The sequence below is a fragment of the Octopus bimaculoides genome, chromosome 5 (genome assembly GCF_046866305.1).
Source record: "Octopus bimaculoides isolate indiv1 chromosome 5, ASM4686630v1, whole genome shotgun sequence".
NCBI classification, from domain to species: Eukaryota; Metazoa; Mollusca; class Cephalopoda; order Octopoda; family Octopodidae; genus Octopus; species Octopus bimaculoides.
The window spans coordinates 9,192,168-9,215,105 of NC_142932.1; the positions used below are offsets into that span (position 1 = coordinate 9,192,168).

Consider the following 22,938-nt stretch of genomic DNA (forward strand, 5'->3'; position numbering starts at 1 on the left):
AGTTTTTCACTATACCATCTCTGTGGCTTTTTCAATGGATATAGATTTCCAAATGATTTTACATCTCTATATTCAAAATTAATTGAAACCTACGAATAGTGTATTTCATAAGAAATATAGTCTCAAAAGAGTTTTAAAAATAGTAAAAGTGATTAACTTCTTGCTCTTTACAAAAAAAGAGGGCCAAAAAAAATCAACAAGTTACAAATCATGAAATTAAACAAAGGAAATTAAAAAAAGAATTTACTTTCAATCAGAAATAGTCAGAATCAAAAATGGGTAGTTGATTTTTATTAATTATATAAAAGTTAAATATGGAAGGAAGAGATTTTAAAGACTTTTCTTTTTAAATTGATGATTTTTTTCTGAAAAATTTAATTTTAGTCCATACCAACTGACCAACTCTCATCTGTTTCATCAGAATTATATTCATCTAATAATTGAGAAATAGTTTTTGGTATTAATACTTCGTAACTACTGTCAGATTCTGGAACCTCAGAATCAGAGCAGCTCTCTGAAGGTTCATAACTAGCATTGTCCGAATCTGTTTGGCCAAGAGTGTGCTCAGATCTGTGGGAATGTAATTGATCTGGCATTGGCAGGCCAAAGGGCACAGTACCATCGGTAGAGTTCACATTGGGCAATGATCTATCTTCTAATTGGTTAATTTGGACATTAGTCTGTATAGTCATTTGTCTTTCACAAGCGGCAGCAGTTTTTTTTGTATTGCATCTTGTTCTGTTGTTGTTACAAGGTTCTGTTCCTCGCCAACTAGAGTGAAGTGTAGTGTAACGAGAACTCGGTCGACAGGATGACATAACAGCAGTGTTTGAAGGAGCAGAAATATTTGCACTTGAAGCAGTGCTAGTAGTAGTTTGTGAAGCATGCTGCCGATTGGAAAAATGATGTTTGAGATGTTGATTGGAAGTGTTCTGTCCATTTTTTAGAGACATAACGCGATTTCGTATGGTATTTGTAAAGGTGGACTGGGGATAAAAATTTGAGTGGTCACGCCCGCGACGTACTTTTGAAGGAAAGCTATTACCAGAAGGGGATGAATTTTGCCTTTTCCTGCGTTGGTTGTATCGTGATGGGTTTTGAGAAGAAGGATATTGAAGAGTAGTATCTGCCTGGACAACTCTCTCACTAATTACTTTTACATCATCTGAATTGCAAGTGTTCATGTCATGCAGGGGTACACACACTGTTCGGGTAGTCAGGGTTGATTTTTGAATATTTCCTGAATCCGAAGATGAAACCCGTATGAAATCTAATGTAGGTTCAATTTTTATAGATACACCAGGAGTTTGACGAGTTGACTCAGTGTTACCTGACACAACATGCTGACTGAACCGCATAGAATCTTTATTGGACTGAAGTAAGCGTAAAACATGGTGTTGACTGGGTACAGCAAGTGGTTCGGAGTTGAAGTCATAGTAACGATGTCTTTGCTGATAAAGTGATACCTGGGATGAAACTCGGTTCACTGGTCTTTCATTAGGGGCAGACAATTTATTATCAGAAGAGTAAACATGTGTTATACTAACTTCATTGATGTCTAGATTTGAATTGTTTGTGGTAGATACTCTCACAGCACTGGAATCATCAGGCTGGTCAAACATACACACATTTGGTGGACTAGGGGATTCTTCATCATTTTCCTCACGTATTGAATTTTGGTTTTCCAAGAAAGTAAGTTGATAAACCGAATTGTTTCTGTCGTCGTCATCATCATCATCGTCATCATCATCATCATCATCATCCCCCTCGTCCTCATCATCACTCATGGTCCTACTGTCTTCTGAATGAGGATTATCACAATGAGACTCTAATGGGACAGCGAATCTGACTTCATTCTCAGATATCAGTTCAATATCATGATTGACTTCATCATCACTATAATCTGAAAATAAGACATACATGTCACTGTCAGACTCGTGATGTGGTGATGATGAGACCAAAGGGGAAAACTGTACCGATGTTACAGAAGGCGATGAAAGATAGTTAGATGAGAGATAGTTTTCCTCTGAGTGATGTGTGTATGAATCTCCATCAGTGGCATTTACACTGACATTATCAAACTCAACCCCATTCTCTGGTGTGTGAACTTCATTACCTCTGTCGGATGATTGTGGATAGTATGTGTCAATCCAATATTCTGGATCAAAAAAATTTTCTGGTTGAGATGTAGCATCATTTGCAGTGGATTCCAGTGGGACATTAGTAACAAGAGAGGAATGCATTGAAGAAGAAACATCACTAGTGATTTCCTCCTCATCTACATACCAATCAAATAGATCATCATCACTTGCATTATTGTAGTTAAAACCAGCAGAAGAATTATTCCCTTCTTCAGAATCTGCCACATAGGAAACCTCAAGCTCTCTATCTGTAGCTGGATAGTCTTCAGGACTAGTTGTAGCACTTCCAGTCTCTCCAGAATAAAACTGAACTGAGTTGGATAACACTGACTCAGCATTGGTACTAGGATCTTGGTCGGGATTACCATTAGACAGATAGGTCTCAGACGACTGAGAAAACCTTGTACTACTAAATCTTCTCGACTCACTGCTATTATTGCCATGTAAGTCAGGTTCTACTGAAGTGGCTGTTACATTTTGTCTGTTTCCAGTTGTATCTTCTGAGTTTTGTGTTGGCTCAGTAGTGGCTGCTGCAATAGCTGTAGATGTAGAGCTAGAATTTATTACAGGACTGGTTTCATCTTGGAGTTCGTTGATCTCATCTGTAATCTGATCGATAGCATCAGTGTAAAATTCAAGATAATTACACATGACTAACAACTTAGTGACGGAATTATCGGCTGTTCTTCGAAGGACGTTAATTGGAGTGTTATCTTCTTCATCTTCATAAGAAGAGGAAAATAAATTAGATACACCTTCAACAGAATGAGGACTTGTGTCATCAAAATTCCGAAGTAAGTTCTCCACTTTCTTTTTCAAAGTATCATTCAATGTAATAAATTCTTTTATTTTCTTCAAATATTCTTCAATTAATTTCTGTTGTTCTGAAATTAAAAAAGAAATTGAAAAACAGTTTAGATATATATATATGTGGAAATACTTTCCGGAAAAGAGATTTTAGGATGAATTTTTCAAATTGTTGAAAAATATTTCAATAAACCAGACATGTTCAGAAAAGAGGTGCAATAGTGGTGAGGTTAAAACAATGATATACAACAAGGTCCAGGTGAATCATCAGTGGTCCATGGCAAAGTTCATAAGATGAAAGGAGTTATGAAATGTTTTTTACAAAAGATAATCTAAAATCAAAATCAATTAATTTACATGTAACATATGAAATTAGGTGCAGCGATGGAGATCATCATCATCATCATCATCGTTTAACGTCCGCTTTCCATGCTAGCATGGGTTGTGGTTAAGAAGTTTGCTTTGCAGCCTGTGGCATTAAGTTCAGTCTGACTGCATAGAAACTTGGGCAAGTGTCATCAACTATAGGCTTCAGATAGACCAAAGAGAAACTGAATGGAAGCAGGCCCGAGGCTATAGTAGAAGACACTTTTTTCTCTCCACAGGCTCCTTCCACTTCTTAATTAAATACATCTTTATAAGTTATGGCTGTTTTACATTAATTTTTCCAAGTTAGCATTGATGAGATTTGTATTTTATTGGACACATTTATTTTTAAAGCAGGATGCCATTTCTACTGCTAACTAGAAAGTAGGAGCAGAATCTGTGTTGCCTGGTAGACAAACTAAAGATATCAGAACCACAAAAAAGTGCTTTAAAGGAAGTTCAGACACATGAGCATGAAATTGGTGGCACATATTTTGAATTTATATTTTGGAAAAATGAGGAAAAAAATAAAAATAAAGGAAAAAAAACCCCACTTACTTTCTGATTTTTGCTTTAAAGAAGAAAGGCAGTCATGGACAGGTACTTCATTAATTGGGATTTTTAAATAACAACCTCTGTTGCAGGTTACCTCCCGGAAAGTGCACAGTTCATTCATATGTTTGGAAAGGTCCTTATGTAATACAGTTGAATTGCAGCCAGGGTAGGGACACTGCAATAGTTTGAAGTCACACTTCTGAATGTGCACATCATACATTTCCAGTATAATTTTCTCATCACAGCCATTATTACGGAAGTCACAGTACATGGCCAATTTATTGATCATGTTTTGAACAAGGGGCAGCACATTCTGAAGGTCATGCTTGCTCAACCACGTACGGCATGTTGGACAACTGTTGTGATCCTCCAGCCACTGCTCTATGCACACTTTACAGAAGACGTGGCGACAGGGGCTTTCTTTTGCATTGTCAAGTACACACTGGCAGATACAGCATATTAGTTCAGGGTCTGGGGGTGGATGGAACTTCTCTACATCATAGCGAGACATTTTTTAGTACAGAAGAGCAGCACCTCCTAGCACAAAGTAGTACACTTGTGAATAAATTTTAAATAAATGCTATCTAGTATTGTTTATTGTTTACCATTGAGCTGAAAAAGAAATAAAAAAACAAAAGATAAATCAAAGATTTGTAGTGGCACTGAAACAAAAGTAAATATAATTTCTTACATAGGCACAAGGCCAGAAATCAAGCAAGTTTGTATCAACCCCCATATCTAGTCTGGTACTTCATTTTACCAAAGTCATAAAGATAAAAGGCAAGATTAACATCAGCAGGATTTGAACTCAAGAATGCAAAGAGCTAGAACAAATACTGCTAAGTATTTTGTTCGATGGTCAAAACAATTCTGTCAATAACAATGTTTTCTAACATAGCCACAAGGTTTCAAATTTGGGGATAGGAGTTACTCAATTAAATTGACCCCAGTACTTGACTGGTACTTTATTCTATTGACCCCAAAAGTATGAAAAGCAAAGTTAACCTTTGTGAGATTTTGACATCAAAATATAAAGGGCCTGAACAAATGCCTTGTGACATTTTGTCTAATACTGTAAAAGTTTTATCAGTACACCACTCTAAAGCTAATCCTCTCTCTTAATAATAATCAAGCAAAATTTACAGAGATGGGAATCGTTGCTATTAAGTTTAAAATCAGCCCTGATTAAACAAACCTATAACCAAATGCATTCTAGTTATAACCAGGCTGGCCATTTGCATTTTCATGGTCTATTTCAGTAATTATCCCCAGTTTAATAACTTTAGAAGCAAAAATAACTCCTTTTGATATTTACCCCCAGTCTATTACAGAATATATTCCATATGGAACTACTGAAGGAGCCTTTATACAACTGCTCCACTTCCTAAACATAACAGCCAAATTTCCTTCAAATTACATTTAACCATCACAAAAGAATGCATGAAGACATTAGATATTTGTAGCCTTGCATTCAGTGTCTTGAAGAAGAGATGGAATGGCCATGATGAGAAAAAGGTCTGTTTGGTCAGGACTTATCTGAGGCTAAAAACAAGAACAATGGTATTAGAAACACTATTAACAATGATCCAAGGAGGAAGTTTCTACGCAGTCATCAACATGCAAGAAATAGCAGGTAAATCTTCCTCAAATTACACCTATTATCTTTAAAATGCAATAAAAGAATACATTGGATAATGTAGTATTAAATAATGTTTGAATAATAAAAGACAAGATGATCTTCTTAGAGCTTGCCTGAGACTAAAGAACAACCAAGTGAATTGAAGCACACAAGATTAGGCATTCTGATCATAGTGCAATACAAAAGGTGAATTTGAATCAATAAATGTCACATTGACTGTATCTCTTTCTCAGAGGCTTAGACTATACAAATGCAAATGTAAACAATGAGGAAGGCACAAATATTTTGTTACTTTGAAATGTTGGGCCAAAGTTCCCCACAAAGCTTACTGTTATTTTTTTAGCTATATTAGTCATAATCCAATAGACATTCCATTCATAATATCCCATCTTTTTCATGGCATTTAGAGCACTAGAAATAAAATACCAGTCAATTACTACGGTCAGTTTATGTTCCTACAATGATTCCTACATTTGAATGAAATTCTAACAAAGATTTCATTGTAATCAAATATAAATTACCATTTTTTCAGACAAAAAATTAATTCGAAAGAGGTTTGGCTATTATTTCTAGCAGTTTGTGTAAACCATACAGAGGTACACTTTTTGGTTTGTCTCATGGTAGTTGTTGTTGTTTAACCCCCATGTCAAGTCTGATCAAGCAGAGCTATGATCAAAGATGTTCTAGTTGTGACCATGTTCTTTTGTAAATGAGGGACTATGAAGTGCATTCCATAAGTTTTCAGACATTTTCAGGAGAACCATTTATTAATTTCAAAATAGTACAAAACTCTAATCTCCTTCAAAGTAGCATCCTCACTTATTGTAGCACTCCAGCCACTTTGTGAAGGTCCCATTGAAGTACTCCAAAGTGAAGGTGTGTGTCCAAGACTCTAGGCACTGCCTCCTTCAAATTCAAAGTAGGCTACTTGTGTGGTTCTTCTTCAGCTTAGGGTACAAGCAAAAGTCACAGGAAGTAAGGTCTGGACTATAAAGAGGGCAAGGGACAGTTTCGATACTCATCTCTGTCAAATAGATGGTTACTAGGATGCTCATCACTGAGCACCTCAGGAACAAAATTAGCAAAAATTTGGTGCAAGTTCACACCATCGTGAATAGTTCTGTGTATAGTTGCTACACCAACTCCAAGTTGTATGTTTCTTGTCTTTATAGACACACAATGATCTTCATCCAGAAAATTACAAATTTTCTCAACCAGCTCTGGTGTTCCCCTCCCTCTCATCTACTCCCTGCTATCCTTGAACTGCTTATGCTAGCAAAAAAGTTAATCCATAAGTAGGCTGGAGCATTTCATAAATATCTGTAAAGATTTTGCCCAGTCTAATACAAAGCTCCATCGCATAGCAAGCTTCCAAATGTCCTGACTGCATTCTGCACATTAGTTAGCTGTGATAAGCAGTGTTTAGTAGGATGTGTTCAAAATTTTGTTACAGCCATCTCATTCAATCTGGAATAACAAAAGTTGACATGTCAGCTTATTAGACATGTAATGATAAACTAAATAAGGATATGCTAAATTCTAAAATTACAATAATCTAGAACAGTTATAACTGCTTCTGCTAAAAAAGCCTCAAAAACTTCAGGAATGCTCCTCGTATAATTTGCTTAATGCATCTTTTCTTTGATTTTAAAAGGTGAAATGTGAGTTAAGGAAGACTTAGCTGCTATGTCTAGCATTTTGAGCGACCACGTAAAGGTCCAGTTGTTGGTTTTGCACATCAAACAAATCATGAAGGGAGATAACAATGTTTCGTTGCATTTGTTTTTCCTTCAACATACTAAATTTTATTTTTCGCCTTTCATTTCTCCGCAGTCCATATCAGTCAAGCATTGGGTCGATGGTAAACGACCAAACTCCTCCTCTCAAAACTACTGACTTTCTGCCTAACTTAGAAACAATCAGAAACCAGCGGCATTTCTTCCGGCTTTACGTACTGAGTTGAAATTACGCCGAGGTCAACTTTACCTTCAATCCTTTCGAGGTTGATAAAGAATCAGTGGAGTACTGTAGTCGATGTAATCCACTAGCCCCCATTCTCCCAAAATTCCAGACACTATAGTAGAAAAGATTATTATGGGCGTACCTACACAAAGTAAACCCCCACCCCAAATTTGTTTCCCCATAACTTTAAGTACAATGGATATTTTCTAATTAAATCATCTACAAATACCTTTCAGATTATATATATAACGATTATATCAGAATTTAATGTGAAAAAAAAAAAAAAATGATGGGCGTACACACATACATAGTGAAACACATCACATAATTTTCTTCAAAATTTCGAGTCAGATTTCGTAGCTATGTAATGTGTGTTAGTATGTATGCGCACCTACGAAGCTTTTTGTTTTGTTTTGTTTTGTTTTTTCCACACGAAATTACGATATAATCGGAATCTACACCATCTGAAAGGTATTTTTTAAAAATTTCATTTAAAAGTATCAACTTTCTTGAAAGTTATTAGGAAGCAAAACCGGCGGGGATGCACACTTATGTGGGTATACCTTATGATTAGATCGACTTGGCCTTTCATCCTTTCGAAGTCAATGACATAAGTCCCAGTTGAGTGCTGGGGTCGATGTAATCGACTAGTCCCCTCTCCAAAATTTCAGGCCTTGTGCTTATAGCAGAAAGGATGATGGAGTGGCAGAATTGTTAGAGCACCAGGCAAAATATCTTGTAGTAATTCTGGTTTTTGACGTTCTTAAGTTCAAATTGTCACGGCAACATTGCTTTCATCAGGAATCGATAAAATAAAGTTCCAATCCAGTACCTGGTTCGATATAATTGACCAACCGCCTCTCTCAAAATTGCCGGTGTGGTGCCTAAATTAGAAACAATTATTGTATAGTATTTTTGTTTGCTTTTGCGTGGTTTTTTAAATATTTTTTTGGGTGTGTGTGTGTGTGTGTGTGATTACTAAATAATGAAAAAAAAAAAGATAATGAAAATTGCAGTGTTGAGCAACAGATAGTTACTGTTGTTATTTAGGCCTAAGGCCCTACTTAAAGAGAGTTATAATCAATGGTATTCTAGTCGTGTTCTTTGTAAAGAAGGTAAGACATAGTTTAAGACATTTGACTGCTATTTCTAGCAAGTCAAATATCAACGTAGAGACTCCTCTTATCTCGCTGGACCAACAAAGATCAGCTACATATAAGCAAAGTAGTCAAGCAGGATTCAATACTTTTCAAATAAAATTTGTTAGAAATTTAGTAGTGGAGCAGAGAGGGGCAAGAGTTTTTTTTTAGTTTTAATGTTTTTTATCTTTGTTCCTTGATTTTATTTTACAACAATAAAGCGATATACTACAATTCCGGAATAAATACACTGGAGTGGGTATTTAGTTACATTTATCTTAGTCCTGATTTCGAATTTCTCCGTGTATTAAGTGATTACTTAAACATGTACCAGTCATATACTGCGGCAAATTCAATCGGTTATACATTCTTTTTATAAACGCAAGACTTTTTGACGGTGGAGGGAAAAGAACAATACGAGAAATTAACATTAAAAAGAGAAACGGTATCGAAAAACACAGTAGGAGAAAATTATGAAATAAATTTTAAACGCCGGGTATAAAACTAACCCACAAAATCCAGTCAGCAGGTAAGTTTCTATGTGGTCGATCGAATTGCTAGAAATAGCAGCCTCCTTTACACCACACCCAATCGTTTTAAAAGAGAAGAATGTATTAGGTAAGATATTTGAATGCGTTTGATCATGTCTGCACGATCAGTGTTGACCTAGGGCTAAACAAGTGACTAAATATTAAAATATATTATTTCCCTTGAATTATTGTTTGTTTATCTCTTTCTTTTCTTTTTTGCACTAATCAACCATAAGAGAAATACAGATTTCTTAGAATGATTTATACCTCAAGAAGAACAAATATTCATTTTTCTTGTTAACAAAAATAAACGAGGCATTTCAACTGTTTGTAATGACTCTTTTGTAGATATATGAAACAAATATTCATTGTAATCTCAGATATTTAAATAAATGACATTTATAAAATTGAAATATGTCCCAAATTTGTCTTTTCGTAAAAAAATAATCTGATTTTGTTAGCAACAGAAATGATAAGAGGGGAAGAGGTGGAACCCACGCTTTTCCAATATCAATTTATACACATACAATCTGCATATACAAACAATATTCACCAAAGAGAAGAATAACTAAAATTCTAAAATGCAAAGATATTTTTGACTGGAGCTTAAGTACAAACTACTTGGGTAAATCTATTAACGTAACGATAACAAAGGTAATAATTACAACTAGACTAAAAGTAATTGTAGTGTAAAAAGATGCAACTTTAAAAATAAAAAATAGTAAATATATATTAGGAAATGATATCAAAAGGATATAAGCTGAACACACACACGCACACAAACACACACATATACATACATACATATATATACTCTTTTACTTGTTTCAGTCATTTGACTGCGGCCATGCTGGAGCACCGCCTTTAGTCGAGGAAATCGACCCCAGGACTTATTCTTTGTAAGCCTAGTACTTATTCTATCGGTCTCTTTTTGCTGAACCGCTAGGTTACGGGGGACGTAAATACACCAGCATCGGTTGTCAAGCGATGGTGGGGGGACAAATACAGACACACAAACACACATACATATATATATATATATACATATATACGACGGGCTTCTTTCAGTTTCCGTCTACCAAATCCACTCACAAGGCTTTGGTCGGCCCGAGGCTATAGTAGAAGACACTTGCCCATAGTGCCACGCAGTGGGACTGAACCCGGAACCATGTGGTTGGTAAGCAAGCTACTTATATATATGTATATATATATATATATATATATATATATATATATATATATATATATATATATATATAATCGTTTAACCCATGTTAGCATGGAAAATCGATAGTAAAAATTCGAACATACACATACTGTCATGTGTATTTATATTTAAGTATAAACAAAATAGAAGCTATAACGTTGCAGTAACAGACTTTTTTTCCACGTATTTATTGTGACATAATTGTTCAAATAATAAATATATATGGTCATATATTTGAAAGGTGGTGATTGCAATCAAGTAAATCGATTCCATGATCACCAGTACTTTACTGGTAAGGTACTTTATTAAATCGATCGCGGTTGAATGAAAAACTAAAGTTGACTTCGGCGAAATTGGAACAGTGAACTTTCTAATACTGGCACAAAGAAAGAAAATTTGCAAGATGAGGGTGAGGGAAAGGAATAAAACCGATTAAATTGATCACAATAAATGCCAGATACTTATTTCATCGATCCTTAAGAAATGAAAGGCGAAGTCGGTTGCCTTGAAACTAAATACTATTGCAATATAATTGAATATATACATATATATGTAGATGAAGGTATGTACATACATGTACATATATATGCATATACTCATATATTGTTTATATATATATATATATATATATATATATATATATATATATATAAGAGAAAGAGAGAGAGAGGAAGCCTAATATCTATGTAGCCTTTATTCATATATTTCATATGTATGTATGTATGTGAGAGGGGGAGAGGAAGTTGACGGATCTTTATATAGTACTTGTATATGAAATGTATGTATATATGTGTGCGTGTCAGCAGTGTCGAAGACTGGATCTTGTGCCAAAATCCTGGTAAATAAACTTTATCAATACCCTATACTGCCCCCTAAATTGTAGCAATTGTGTCTCGCAGATTAAAACAAGTTTCTTTACGGCCAGAATGGTAAAGTTGGCGATGTCATCGACCGTCTCTACAAAAACGGTGTATAGTTATTGTGTACATATTGTGGCTATACTGAAATCGACGCCAATGAAACTAATTGTCAACGTCGGAATTCTTCTTTATATAAAATATTCTTGAACTCAACGTCTTCCTCTACAATTTAATAAAAAGCGAAGGAATCTGATATAAAACAACAAAAATAGATTAAACAAAGATATTGAGACCATGAAATGATAACAGCATCGACATAAAGAAATATTTACAAAAGAAGTATCGAAATATATCTAACAACACTTACGGTCATATTCTCGGTAACAGCGAAAATAAAAAACGAAACATATACTTGAACTCCCGACTTGTGGAATGAATCGTAGATCCGTCTTGAAATATAAAACTAATCATGATTTTTTCATAACTGACCGAAACATTGACCATCGCAACGTGAAGTTACTGATTTAAAGGGAGATAATCAAACTCTACTTGAGCTAAACGAGGCTCTAGTCTGTCAGACAGGTAGTTCATCGGTCGTAATTGGTGCTCAAGTGGCTTTCGTTTCCTATCAAGAATATTGGTCTTTTGAGAAGAAACAAAGCTACGTTTGTCGAACAGGGGAGAGTAGAAACAGGTTATGTAACTTCAGCATTGTTTGGCAGTATCGTTAGGGCGTTAAACAAATACCTAATGGGATTATTCCGGCTCCTTGCGTTCTGCGGTCAACTCCTGTTGTGGTCAATTTTTACCTTTCACTTTCCAGTGTCTACAAACTGAAGTACAAGTCAAGTCTTAAAATCGCCTCCACCTCTCTCTCTCTCTCTCCCTCTCTCTTTCTCTCTCTCTCCCTCTCTCTTTCTCTCTCTCTCCCTCTCTCTTTCTCTCTCGTAATGCGCTGTGGAGACCTCTCCTAAATAACCCATCTCACTCTATCACGATTGAATAAAGTGGACGCAGAGGCTTCGGAAGCGTATGACACATGAAGTTATAATGATGATACTGCTGGTATCATCACTGTTAACACAGAGGATAGACAAAACTGATCACCTTTGCGATATTTATTTGCAACTGTAAAAGATAGAATTTAAAAAATATTTTTTTTACGAGGCATTTCTGTAGTGCGGTGGTGCTCTGTTGTTTCTAACAATGCATTTGTAATAATACAAATACCTTATGTAGACACAGAACCATACACTTTGAGAAAGGGCACAGTCATTATTACTGACTTCCTTTTTTTAAAATTATTATTTGCTAAGGAATGGGTAGTGCTATGACATCTTTGCAGGCTTTCCGGGACTGGTGAGCTTGATGCCGTTAATATTCTATTGAGACTAATTAGCTAGCAACTGCAGGAAAACCATGAGCAGAGATTTCAGAGGACAATGTTCAGTATAGCGCGGAGTGAACATAATGGTTTGAAGGGGGAGGAGGCCCGTCTGAATGCAACAAGAGTGACGAGACACTGAGATGAGTGGGTCGGGGTGCCTGGTAGAAGCAGTAGGAGCCCAGCCAACTGATAGAAACAGAGGCCATTATAGGAACGAAAAAGAGAAAGGAAAAAGCCTGTGGGCCAGAGGCTGGAATATATCTGTTAGTGAGTAATGCCAATGACTCGAGATGGCCTTCTCATTACTTGACTGAGACTCTATGCTCTGAACTCCGGAATGTAAAGTTGACCTCAATATAATATGAAGATTGATAACTAAACTTACAAAACATTTTGTTTGGCGTTCTACTGATTCTGTTATCCACCGTCCTCAATAATAATTTTGGCACAAGGCCAGCAATTTTGAAGAGACCAGTGTAATCGATTACATCGGTCTCATTGCTCAAATGGTACTTATTTTATCGACCCCGAAAGGATGAAAGACAAAGTTGGGATCTTGACTGCGGCCATGCTGGAGCACCGCCTTTAGTCGAGGAAATCGACCCCAGGACTTATTCTTTGTAAGCCTAGTACTTATTCTATCGGTCTCTTTTTGCTGAACCGCTAGGTTACGGGGGACGTAAATACACCAGCATCGGTTGTCAAGCGATGGTGGGGGGACAAATACAGACACACAAACACACATACATATATATATATATATACATATTATATACGACGGGCTTCTTTCAGTTTCCGTCTACCAACTCCACTCACAAGTTTTCATTAATGTTTTATGTAATGTTTTTGGTACCGAAAGACTTTCAAACTTCGTATACTTATCTATTTTGTGTTATAGAACAGAAAAAAACTTTTGTATTCGAATTTATTTCATGTAAAAAATTGTCTTATTTCGATAATTTCAACCAATCACTGACAAGTATTCAGCTGTTTATACTCACTCATTTGGTAGTTTAAGCGGTGTAAAGCGTATTTAATCTCCATTACTTCTGACATTTTGCAGAGGCAACACACGTGTGTTCGTTTTCCCTAACCCTAACCCTAACCCCAATTGACTTGCTCCTTCCCTCAAAAACCATGCCTTGTGCCTATAATAGAAAGGTTTATTAGCTACTGCCAATATGCTTCAGCCATTTTTTGACAAGGAAATAATAATTTTATCACCGCCAAAATCGTTTGAGAATCGTTTGTTTACGAAGTCAGCACTTAATGTACTTGGCTGAATGGACGTCAGTCATTGGTTGAAATTACAGAAATACGACAACTTTAACATGAAATAACTTGCGATGTACGTTTTTTTGTTAAGAAGACTAAGAGAAAAAGATGTTTTATATGACACATTGTACCAGTGTCCCAAGTTTCAAAGTGTTTCGTTAAGAAAATACTGGTGCCCCCGTTTTGAACAAGATCCCAAAGTTGACTTCTGCAATATTAGAACTCAGAACGAAAAGGTGGTGGCGGTATCGACGATGGTCACGGTGGTGGTGGTGGTGTAGGTAGCAGTTACGGTGGTGGTGGTGGTGGTGGTTGTGTCGGCGATGGTTGTGACCATTTAAAAAAAATTGTCGTACCACCTTAACCAACGTGTCTAACTTTGGGTAAATAAGCAGTTTACAGCGGTAAACAAAACAAAAAATAAATAAATAAAAGTAAACTATCCTAAAAAATGAAAGTAAGTAGCAAAAGGAACCGGAAATAACCACGGCGACATCCCTTCACACATTGTAAACAATGTGACAACCAAAGCATAGAACGTACGTAGATTTAATATAACATGAAAACCGTACATATATTTTATTCTAGATGAAACAAATAACTTTTTTCGGGGAAACATGGCAATCATTGATACACGAAATGAGATTCGTAAATAGTCATTTACGACCTCTCTGTTTCGCCACACATGCTCATGAAAATAAGATGTAAATAAATCATCAATATTCCTGCATTGTTGCGTAATTTTATTCTTGGCGATCGTCTTCCTATAATCTGTGTATGGATATTGTCATTGTTTGGATCAACAAAATTGAGTGAATGGTTGACAACTCCATGAGTATAGAAGTTGCCGATACCCACGTAGTGAGCCCAGCCATCCGATATCAAATGTTTTATGAAGTTTTGGTATGTTACAAGCCTCACTTCCAGGTTCTATTGCAAATTTACTTTCATTTATGAGAGTTTACTTTCACTTTTTTACGACAGTAAACTGCATGTTACCCCAAACTTTGTATTAAAGACTGGTGTGTCACGAGATGATGCTAGGTGTGCCGCAGTATAACCTGAATATAATTTTTTTCCCTGTACTTTTAGTTATATTTTTAATTCCGGTATGCCACCGAATTTTGAAAAGACTGTAAGTGTACCGCAACTGGAAAAGGTTGTGGAGCACAGCTCTAAGGTGAGATTTTAAAAGAGGGGATCTTTTTTAAAACGGGGGCCACATTTTTCATTAATGTTTTACGTAGTGTTTTTGGTACCGAAAGACTTTCAAACTTCGTATACTTATCTATTTTGTGTTATAGAACAGAAAAATATTTTTGTATTCGAATTTATTTCATGTAAAAAATTGTCTTATTTCGATAATTTCAACCAATCACTGACGTCCATTCAGCCGATATACATTAAGTGCCGACTACATAAACAAACGATTCTTCGTTTTATTTGCTTTTTTCATTTTAAATTTGCTTTAACCCTAACCCTAACCCTAACTCTAACCCTAACCCTAACCCTAACCCTAGGGTTAGGGTTAGGGTTAGAGTTAGGGTTAGGGTTAGGGTTAATTGTTTCAGAATCATTTGTTTATGTAGTCGGCGCTTAATGTATATCGGCTGAATGGACGTCAGTGATTGGTTGAAATTACAGAAATACGACAACTTTAACATGGAATAATTTATGGATTTCTTTTTTTTTTAAGAAGACTAAGAGAAAAAGATGTTTTATATGACACATTCTACCAGTGTTCCAAGTTTCAAAGTGTTTCGTTAATGAAAAATGTGGCCCCCGTTTTAAAAAAGATCCGAAAGAGGAGTAATTGTTATTTCTAGCAGGCACGTGACCACCTCTAGGTTCCCTTGTTGAGCTGTCGATTCTTTGTGTGGAACCAACCAATAAACGTGAATTAACATAATTTCACATAAATCTCTGCTTGATAAAACAGAAGAGGAATTGGCAATCTTTCGAAATTTGCCCGTATATGGCGGATAATGTGAGAACAAACGGCATCGATTGAAAATGACAATAGGCAGCGCTGGATTAACTGTTAGGCAAAATAAGCATGTGCTTAGGGCATCAAGGAAAGTGGGGGCACCACAGAAATAATAAATAGTTTACGGCACGAAAGAAATCACTTTAAACTTACTAAAATAATATTCGAAGTTATTTATATAAATCGGAAACATAATTTTGAAGAGTTCATGGTGTCAAAGATTTTGCAATTAAAAAATGTAGAAAACTTTTCAAATATGAAAAATAAAGAGGAAGTATACCGGACTAAACATTATTTTCCATATTACTGTTAGTTTTGTTTCGTTTTGAAAATAAAAATTTATTTCATAGCTTATTTTTGTTTATATTTTTAATTAGGCGTGGCTGTATGGTAAGAAGCTTACTTTCCAGCCACATGGTTCCGAGTTCAGTCCCACTGAGCGACACCCTGGGAAAGTGCCTTCTATTATTGTCTCGGGATCTTGTTCAAAACGGGGGCACCAGTTTTCATTTATGTTTTATGTAGTGCTTTTGGTACCGAAAGACTTTCAAACTTCGTATACTTATCTATGTGGTTGGGAAGCAAGCTTTTTACCACACTGCCACTCCTGCGCCTACACACACACACACACACACACACACACACACACACACACACACACACACACACACACACACACACACATACGTGTGCTGGCTTGATTTTAACTTGATAATCACGTAGACACTGAAAAAGCAGTGTTAGATGCTGGACATGATCTTCCTTCGTAGAACTTGCGATGAGTAAGTCATCAATTTAGGCATAGACGAAGTCGAGACCGCGAATGACCTCGTCTGTAAACCTTTGAAAAGTGCTAGCTGCGTTCCACAACCCAAGCAGCATGGAAAGAAATTCGAAGAAACCAAAAGGTGTGGTGACAGCAGTTCTGGGAATATCGTCCGGGTTGAGAGGAATTTGATGATATGCCCGGACGAGGTCAACCTTGGAGAAAACGGTGCATCTATGCAAGGTCGAAGAAAAATCCTGAAGGGGCGAGGTAAGTTATCTATTTGGAATTGTGATAGCATTTAACCTCCTGTAGTCCTCGACTAGACGAAAATCAGTAGATCCTTTTCGTACTAAATGAAGAGGTCAAGACCAGGGGCTAGTTGAAGAACGAATAATCCCCAACTGCAGCATGTGGTCGAATTCGGCTTTCGCAGCCTTGAGTTTGTCTGAAGGTAAACGTCAAGGACGAGCAAAAACTGGTGAACCGGTAGTATTGATGAAATGCCTCGTAGAGTGAACAGGATTACTCACTTGGAAATTTAGGTCGGTCAGCTCAGGAAACGAGTTCAAAAGTGCGTAATATGTATCACCAGATACAACAATGAACAATAAAGGGCTCACAATAGGAGTAACTGTTCTGCGATTAGGAATTGATAAATCTATTGAACTGTCCAACAAACGCTGCCTACGAACATCCACGAGGAGCGAGGAGTGGTGGAGGAAATCTACCCCAAGGATGGGGTAGGCCAGGTCGGCAATGAAGATCCATTTGAAGTCTTCCCGGAGTGCCAAGTCCAGGGAGAGAGATATCTGCTCGAACGCCTGAATAGGCGAATGGTTGACGGCTTGGAATGAAAGTTGTGAGAGAGGAGACTTGTCAGTGACAAACTTCACCGGCCATAAGCTGCAGGAAGCGCCTGAGTCAGCCTGAAAGTATTGAGAGATGTGGTCTTCGACAAAAATGCACGATTCGCAGTAAAGCTGCAGGGAGCGACTGACGTGCTCAGTGTCTCCCGAGTTAGTTTTCTTAGCGGGCATAAGAACATAGAGGAAGGCATTTCCGAGCCTTCGCGCCAAAACGGTCATGGTACCAAAAAAAAAAAAAAAAAAAATCCGGTTACCACTGGTTGAACGACTATGACGCTGGAAACTTCGAGACAAACACAACATCTGGACTTGTTTGGTCAGGTTTAAAATAGCTTCTAAAGTTGCCGACTGAGTAGAGCTGCCGTCGGCGGAAGTCGTAGCGTCGATGAAAGAGAAGACGCAGCAACGACTCTGTCGACCGCAGGCGAATTTCTTGAGAATTCTCAAATTTTATCAGCCGAATTATCGATCTGTTCGACTGAACTTTCGTCGACAATGGGCGCCAAAATTGCCTGAACATGTGTGGGTAGGTACGAGAAAAAGAGCTGCTTAAGCAGGGAGCTGTCTTCTGGAGCCATGTCAGTTAAGTCGCGGATGCGACGAAGAAATTCAGTCGGTCTCCTGTCTCCCAAATGTTCGTCATTGACGAGAGTCTGAAAACGGCGCTCTGCAGAAAGAGACGTCCTACGAAGCACTTCGCATTTTATAGATGAATAAGTCGCGTCGTGTGGTGTATCTTTAATCAGGTCTTTGAGTTGAACAGCTAAGGCAGAAGAAAAGGCACTGAGTAAAATGTTTAGTTGCTACTGGTTGGATTGAATATTGCTCACCGCGAAGTAGGCTTCTACTTGAGACGGACATCCGCGCTAAAAACGGGAAAAGAAGAATGCTGCACGTTGCTCCCGGGTACAGGAAATATTGGATGAGGATAGACGCGAAGAAGTAAAAGATGCCGTTTCAAGTAGGCCGTTTTAGAACTATCATGAAGTTGTTACTTGTTCTGGTGCAGAAAGAAAAGCCCAATTTTTATACATATGGCAGAAAGCCACGTGAAAGCTTTCGGTCTAGATCTGGAATGGTTGAGAAAGACAAAAAGCGATTAAAAGCAAGGACAGTAACAACATGAGCTAAAAGGTGCTGTTTCTAGACCATCGTCTTGCACAAAATACCGGAGGAGGTGATACTGCCAGCGGAAGTAAAATTAAGAGTAGTGGTGGAGGGAAGACCTCCAACTTGTTACCAATGTGGAGTAAGGGGACACATGAGAGCAAGGTGTCCCCAGAACGACGAGAAAGGTGAACAGGAACAGCAGCAACAGGGTTACGAGCAGGAGCAAAATGGCGAAGCGGCGACCCCCAGTGAGTGAGCAATGTCCAGAGAAGGTGGAGGAAGAATATAAGGTGGTAAATAGGAAAAAAGAAAAGGAAGGAAAACGCGGACTGACCGCCAAAGAATCCACTAAAGAAAAGGAAGGAAAATAAACAGGAAGAGACACAGAAGGAGATTCCAACAATATCAACAAGGGAAACCAACGTAGAAAATCAAGTGGAAATGCAGGAACAAGTAACAAACAAAGAACCAAAAAAGAAATGGCGTATGGTGACATATTCGAAAAACACGGAAATTGAAAAGAAAATAACCAAAATGAAGTTGGTAGTGAGAGTGAAGTTAACAATGGAATATTATCCAGAGAACACCAAGGCAATTGTGATTGACCAAGAGAGATGTGCAAGATTGAGAGAATTATTTGGAGACAAGATAGACCCAGCAGGAGTACGCGTGGAGTTCGATGACTTGCCGCCTGTGATAGATTACGAGGACCTAACACCGTACATAAAATGGGGGAAAAAAGTAAGTAAAAGTCGAGAATTTAATAACTATAAAACTGATACAAAAGGGTAAAAAAGAAATAAAAGATATAAAAAACATTTAACTAAAACATTTTAAATGATACTGCTTGCGAGTGGGGAGCATGTAGCTATTTCACCTCCATTATTATAATTCATCTTTTATTCGTTCCTTCTATGTTTTATGCCTCCACAGTAGAGTCCTGTCTGTCCATGTGCTGTCTACTCTGTGTTATGGCTGTAGTGCCAAAATATAAAATAATGTTACAATCGTCTGTGACCGAGTTGATCGTGAATTTTGTTCGTGCGAAAGTTTAGTTAAAGTTATATTTGTAATTAATTGTTATGTCTCAAGACACTTGTTTTTGCTGTCTTACTGCAGTTTTGTTAATGCTGTCCCCCTTGTTTGAAGGGGGAAGTGCTGTGAAAATGGAGAGAATTAGCTATTCATCCCTGTCGTCGTCTGAGGAGGAGCTGGTGAGATGTCTAGACGAAATAGATAGCGAGATGGAAAGGAGTTACGCAGAGGCGGTAACACGGCAGTCTGAAGATGTGTGTTTTGAGAGAATTGAAAGATTCCAAGAAATGATAAAAAGGGAGGGGAACAATGTCAAAGTATCCCCCACCCAGGAAAACTACCGAAAGGACAGCCAAAAGAACGGTGTTGTATAGAACATACAACGTAAGGCTGATTCGGATAGAGGTGGCTACGAGAGCTAAAGTGGAAAGGGCTCTGCAGCCCATTCGGAAAGAGGGGGATTACCTAGCTAGAGGGAGAAAGTTCGCAACGGTGGAGGTGCGGTTTGCGTCTGATACCGTCACTCCCCTCAAGACGGAAGAGGTGGTCTTTCTACCCATTTACCTGGGAAGACGTACTTCTCGGGTAAGGGTAGATGAAATCCCTTCTGAGGTGGATGTTTCCTGGCTGGTAGCCACCATCCTACTTGGTATTGAGGACCAGATTGTGGTCCTCAAGGCAAAAAGTGTGCCGACAAGAAATTGGCAAGGGCAGGGCCTGGAAGTGTTGATCCAGGCCGCCTCAGAATACCTAGGAAGGATGGTGGAGACCATCATGGTCGACGGCGACATCAAGTTGAGAGTCATGGTGGAGGGCAGGACGCTCAGGTGTTTTAAATGTAGGGGAAAAGGCCACATTAAGGCAGAATTCCCTCCACTCTGTGCAAAGGAACCAAAAGAAAAAGTTGCACCTCCACCTCTGGAGAAGTCGTCTACAAGCGGAGGAGCCCGGGAAGGAAGAAGAGCAGAAATGGGCACAAGCTAAAAGGAAGAAAACTAAAAAAAGGTCTGAGGAAAAAATGTGAATCCTCACCCGAACCCATGCTGTCACACCCTTCCCCCTACAGTCACCAGCCTTCTCCATGCCCCTCTTGACACAGACAATAACACAAACAGACAGGTGCCCAAAACTCCCCAGCCCCCAACCCCAAAAAGTGTTTTGGTTTAATGGAAAACTGGGACAGAAACATTGGACATAGGCGTGACAGCAGACGCAAGTAAGTTGCCACCTAAGTTAAACTATCTTAATTATAAGTTAATAAAGAAATAAAAGTAAAAAAAGTGTAACTGAAGTTGCTCGGATGTGGGGTCGAGTGGTTTCGTTCCATTTCATTATTCATTTTTTTCATTTTTGCCATTCGTTTGTCTTTTGTCGTCCGTTATTTTTGTCCCTCTGTGTTTAACTCCTCGTGGGTAATAAAGAAATCGTTGTTGCAATCATCTTTTTTGTTTGTACGTTGTTCGAACGGTTTGGCGTAAGTTTGTAATATTTGTGGATATTTTGTTGAATTTACACTGTTGGATTGTTACGTTGTTGAACTTTTGTTTAGTGTTTGTTTGTAAAATACCTTATTTTTCTCCTTGGGGCAGTTTTTTGTTAACGTTTTCCTCCTTGTGTGAAGGGGGAAAATATTGTTATATTTTGTGAAAATAATGCACAAACATGGATAAACCTCCAATCAAATCGAAAACTGGGAATGAACCTGGTACAAGTTCAAGTGCATGGCAGGATACCAAAAAATAGCACAGGATTAAAAAACAGGCCAACTGCAGAGGATTTCATGCAATGAAAAAAAAAAAAGGAAGCAATTTTACAGAAGCAGTCATTGTTTCAAAAAGGTCAATAAACAGTGGAAAAGACGAATCAGGAAAATATAAAGGAATGTTGAAAAAGGAGGGAAGCGAAACTGTGATCACTCCTCCCAGTGAAACTACTCACAATGCACTAAGTGTACAGTTTCTACAAGTTGTTCGTTATAAAGCTAAAAAACTGGACAACGCGAGTAAGGAGGCGGTGGAGCTGTGTCTCTGTCCAGTTTGGAATAATGTGGCATATATCACAAGAGGTGTGAAGTATGCCACAATAAAAGTCCAGTTTAAGTCGTAGGAAAAGGCGAAACAAAGGTCGACGGAGACGTTAAAACTGCGGAGGTGGTTCTCCTACCTACTTATCTTCGTAGGCGGATTTCCAAGATTAAGGTAGGGAAGCGAAGGAGACCCCACTTCGCTGGTGGCAGCCATAACAAGCGGCTTGGAGGATAAAATTACAATCCTCCAAGCCTCAGCACTGGAATTGCAAAATTGGCAGGGACAAGGACTAGAGATGATCATACAAGCGGTCCCTGCCGATTTAGAAAACTCCTGTACTCCTCATGAGCCAAAAGTGACTTATCGAATTTCCAGTAGCCGGATCCCTATCTACGTAACTTATCTAAATCTAGCTTACAAGTCATAAATCTGTGATCACTGTAGCTGATATAATGAAATTGTGGACGACTAACTAGGTTTTTGTCTATTTCTCTAATTAGAATCCTGTCTAGATAAGATCTAGATGACCCATCGCTATTAGTCCATGTCCACAATGGAGCGTCTGGGATATCTAGTCTGTACTTATCTGCCAGATGAAATCGACTGAGCTGATTATTAAAGCAAGGGTTTCCTCTTCTATCAGTAGACGAGCCAACGCAATCTACGCGTGCACCGCAGATTACATTAAAGTCACCTAACATTACTATGCTAACATTACTGTGCTTTAATAATCAGCTCAGTCGATTTCATCTGGCAGATAGGTACCGACTAGATGTTCCAGACGCTCCATTGTGGACATGGACTAATAGCGATGGGTCATCTAGATCTTATCTAGACAGGATTCTAATTAGAGAAATAGACAAAAACCTAGTTAGTCATCCACAATTTCACTATATCAGCTACAGTGATAGAAAGGACCCAAACAAGGGGATTATTATAGATAATTTCAGGCCCATCACTCTGCTTAACACAGAACAGAAGATTTTGGCCAATGTGTAAGCAAAACGGTTGGCATGTGTTGTGAGTAGAATCGTCGGGGAGGCACAAATTTGTGCCATTCCTGCATGATCCATACACGACAATCTCCACCTTCTACGCTACATCTTAGAGAGGGTTAACGGGTCTCCTGGCGAGGGTGAGGCACTGGTCCATTTGGACCAGTCCAAAGTTTTCGACAGGGTTGGCCATCGGTTTCTGGTGTCGGTCTTCGCAGCATTCTGGCTCGGTCCTGTCTTCCTCGGGTGAATCATTGCTTTATACAGCAACATCGACTCGA

At 38.0% G+C, this 22,938-nt stretch overlaps 1 protein-coding gene across 1 annotated transcript; it reads right to left on the minus strand.

Annotated features, from left to right (window-relative positions):
* Positions 1-260: 260 nt before the first annotated feature.
* LOC106883671 (uncharacterized) lies at positions 261-11,732 on the minus strand. The gene is made up of 3 exons (XM_014934770.3): positions 11,574-11,732; positions 3,873-4,481; positions 261-3,025 (listed from the first exon to the last, which is right to left on the minus strand). Exons 2-3 carry the CDS (start codon positions 4,378-4,380, stop codon positions 381-383), a joined length of 3,153 nt encoding a protein of 1,050 aa, XP_014790256.1. The 5' UTR covers positions 4,381-4,481; positions 11,574-11,732; the 3' UTR covers positions 261-380.
* Between the last annotated feature and the right edge of the window lie 11,206 nt (positions 11,733-22,938).

What these genes read in the sequence shown, in the direction of transcription:
- LOC106883671 (XM_014934770.3), bottom strand. Translation starts at nt 4,380, where the DNA reads ATGTCTCGCTATGATGTAGAGAAGTTCCATCCACCCCCAGACCCTGAA. An exon ending in TTTAAAGCAAAAATCAGAAA is followed by an intron (nt 3,026 to 3,872) that starts GTAAGTGGGGTT and finishes TTTTAATTTCAG; the next exon opens with AACAACAGAAATTAATTGAA.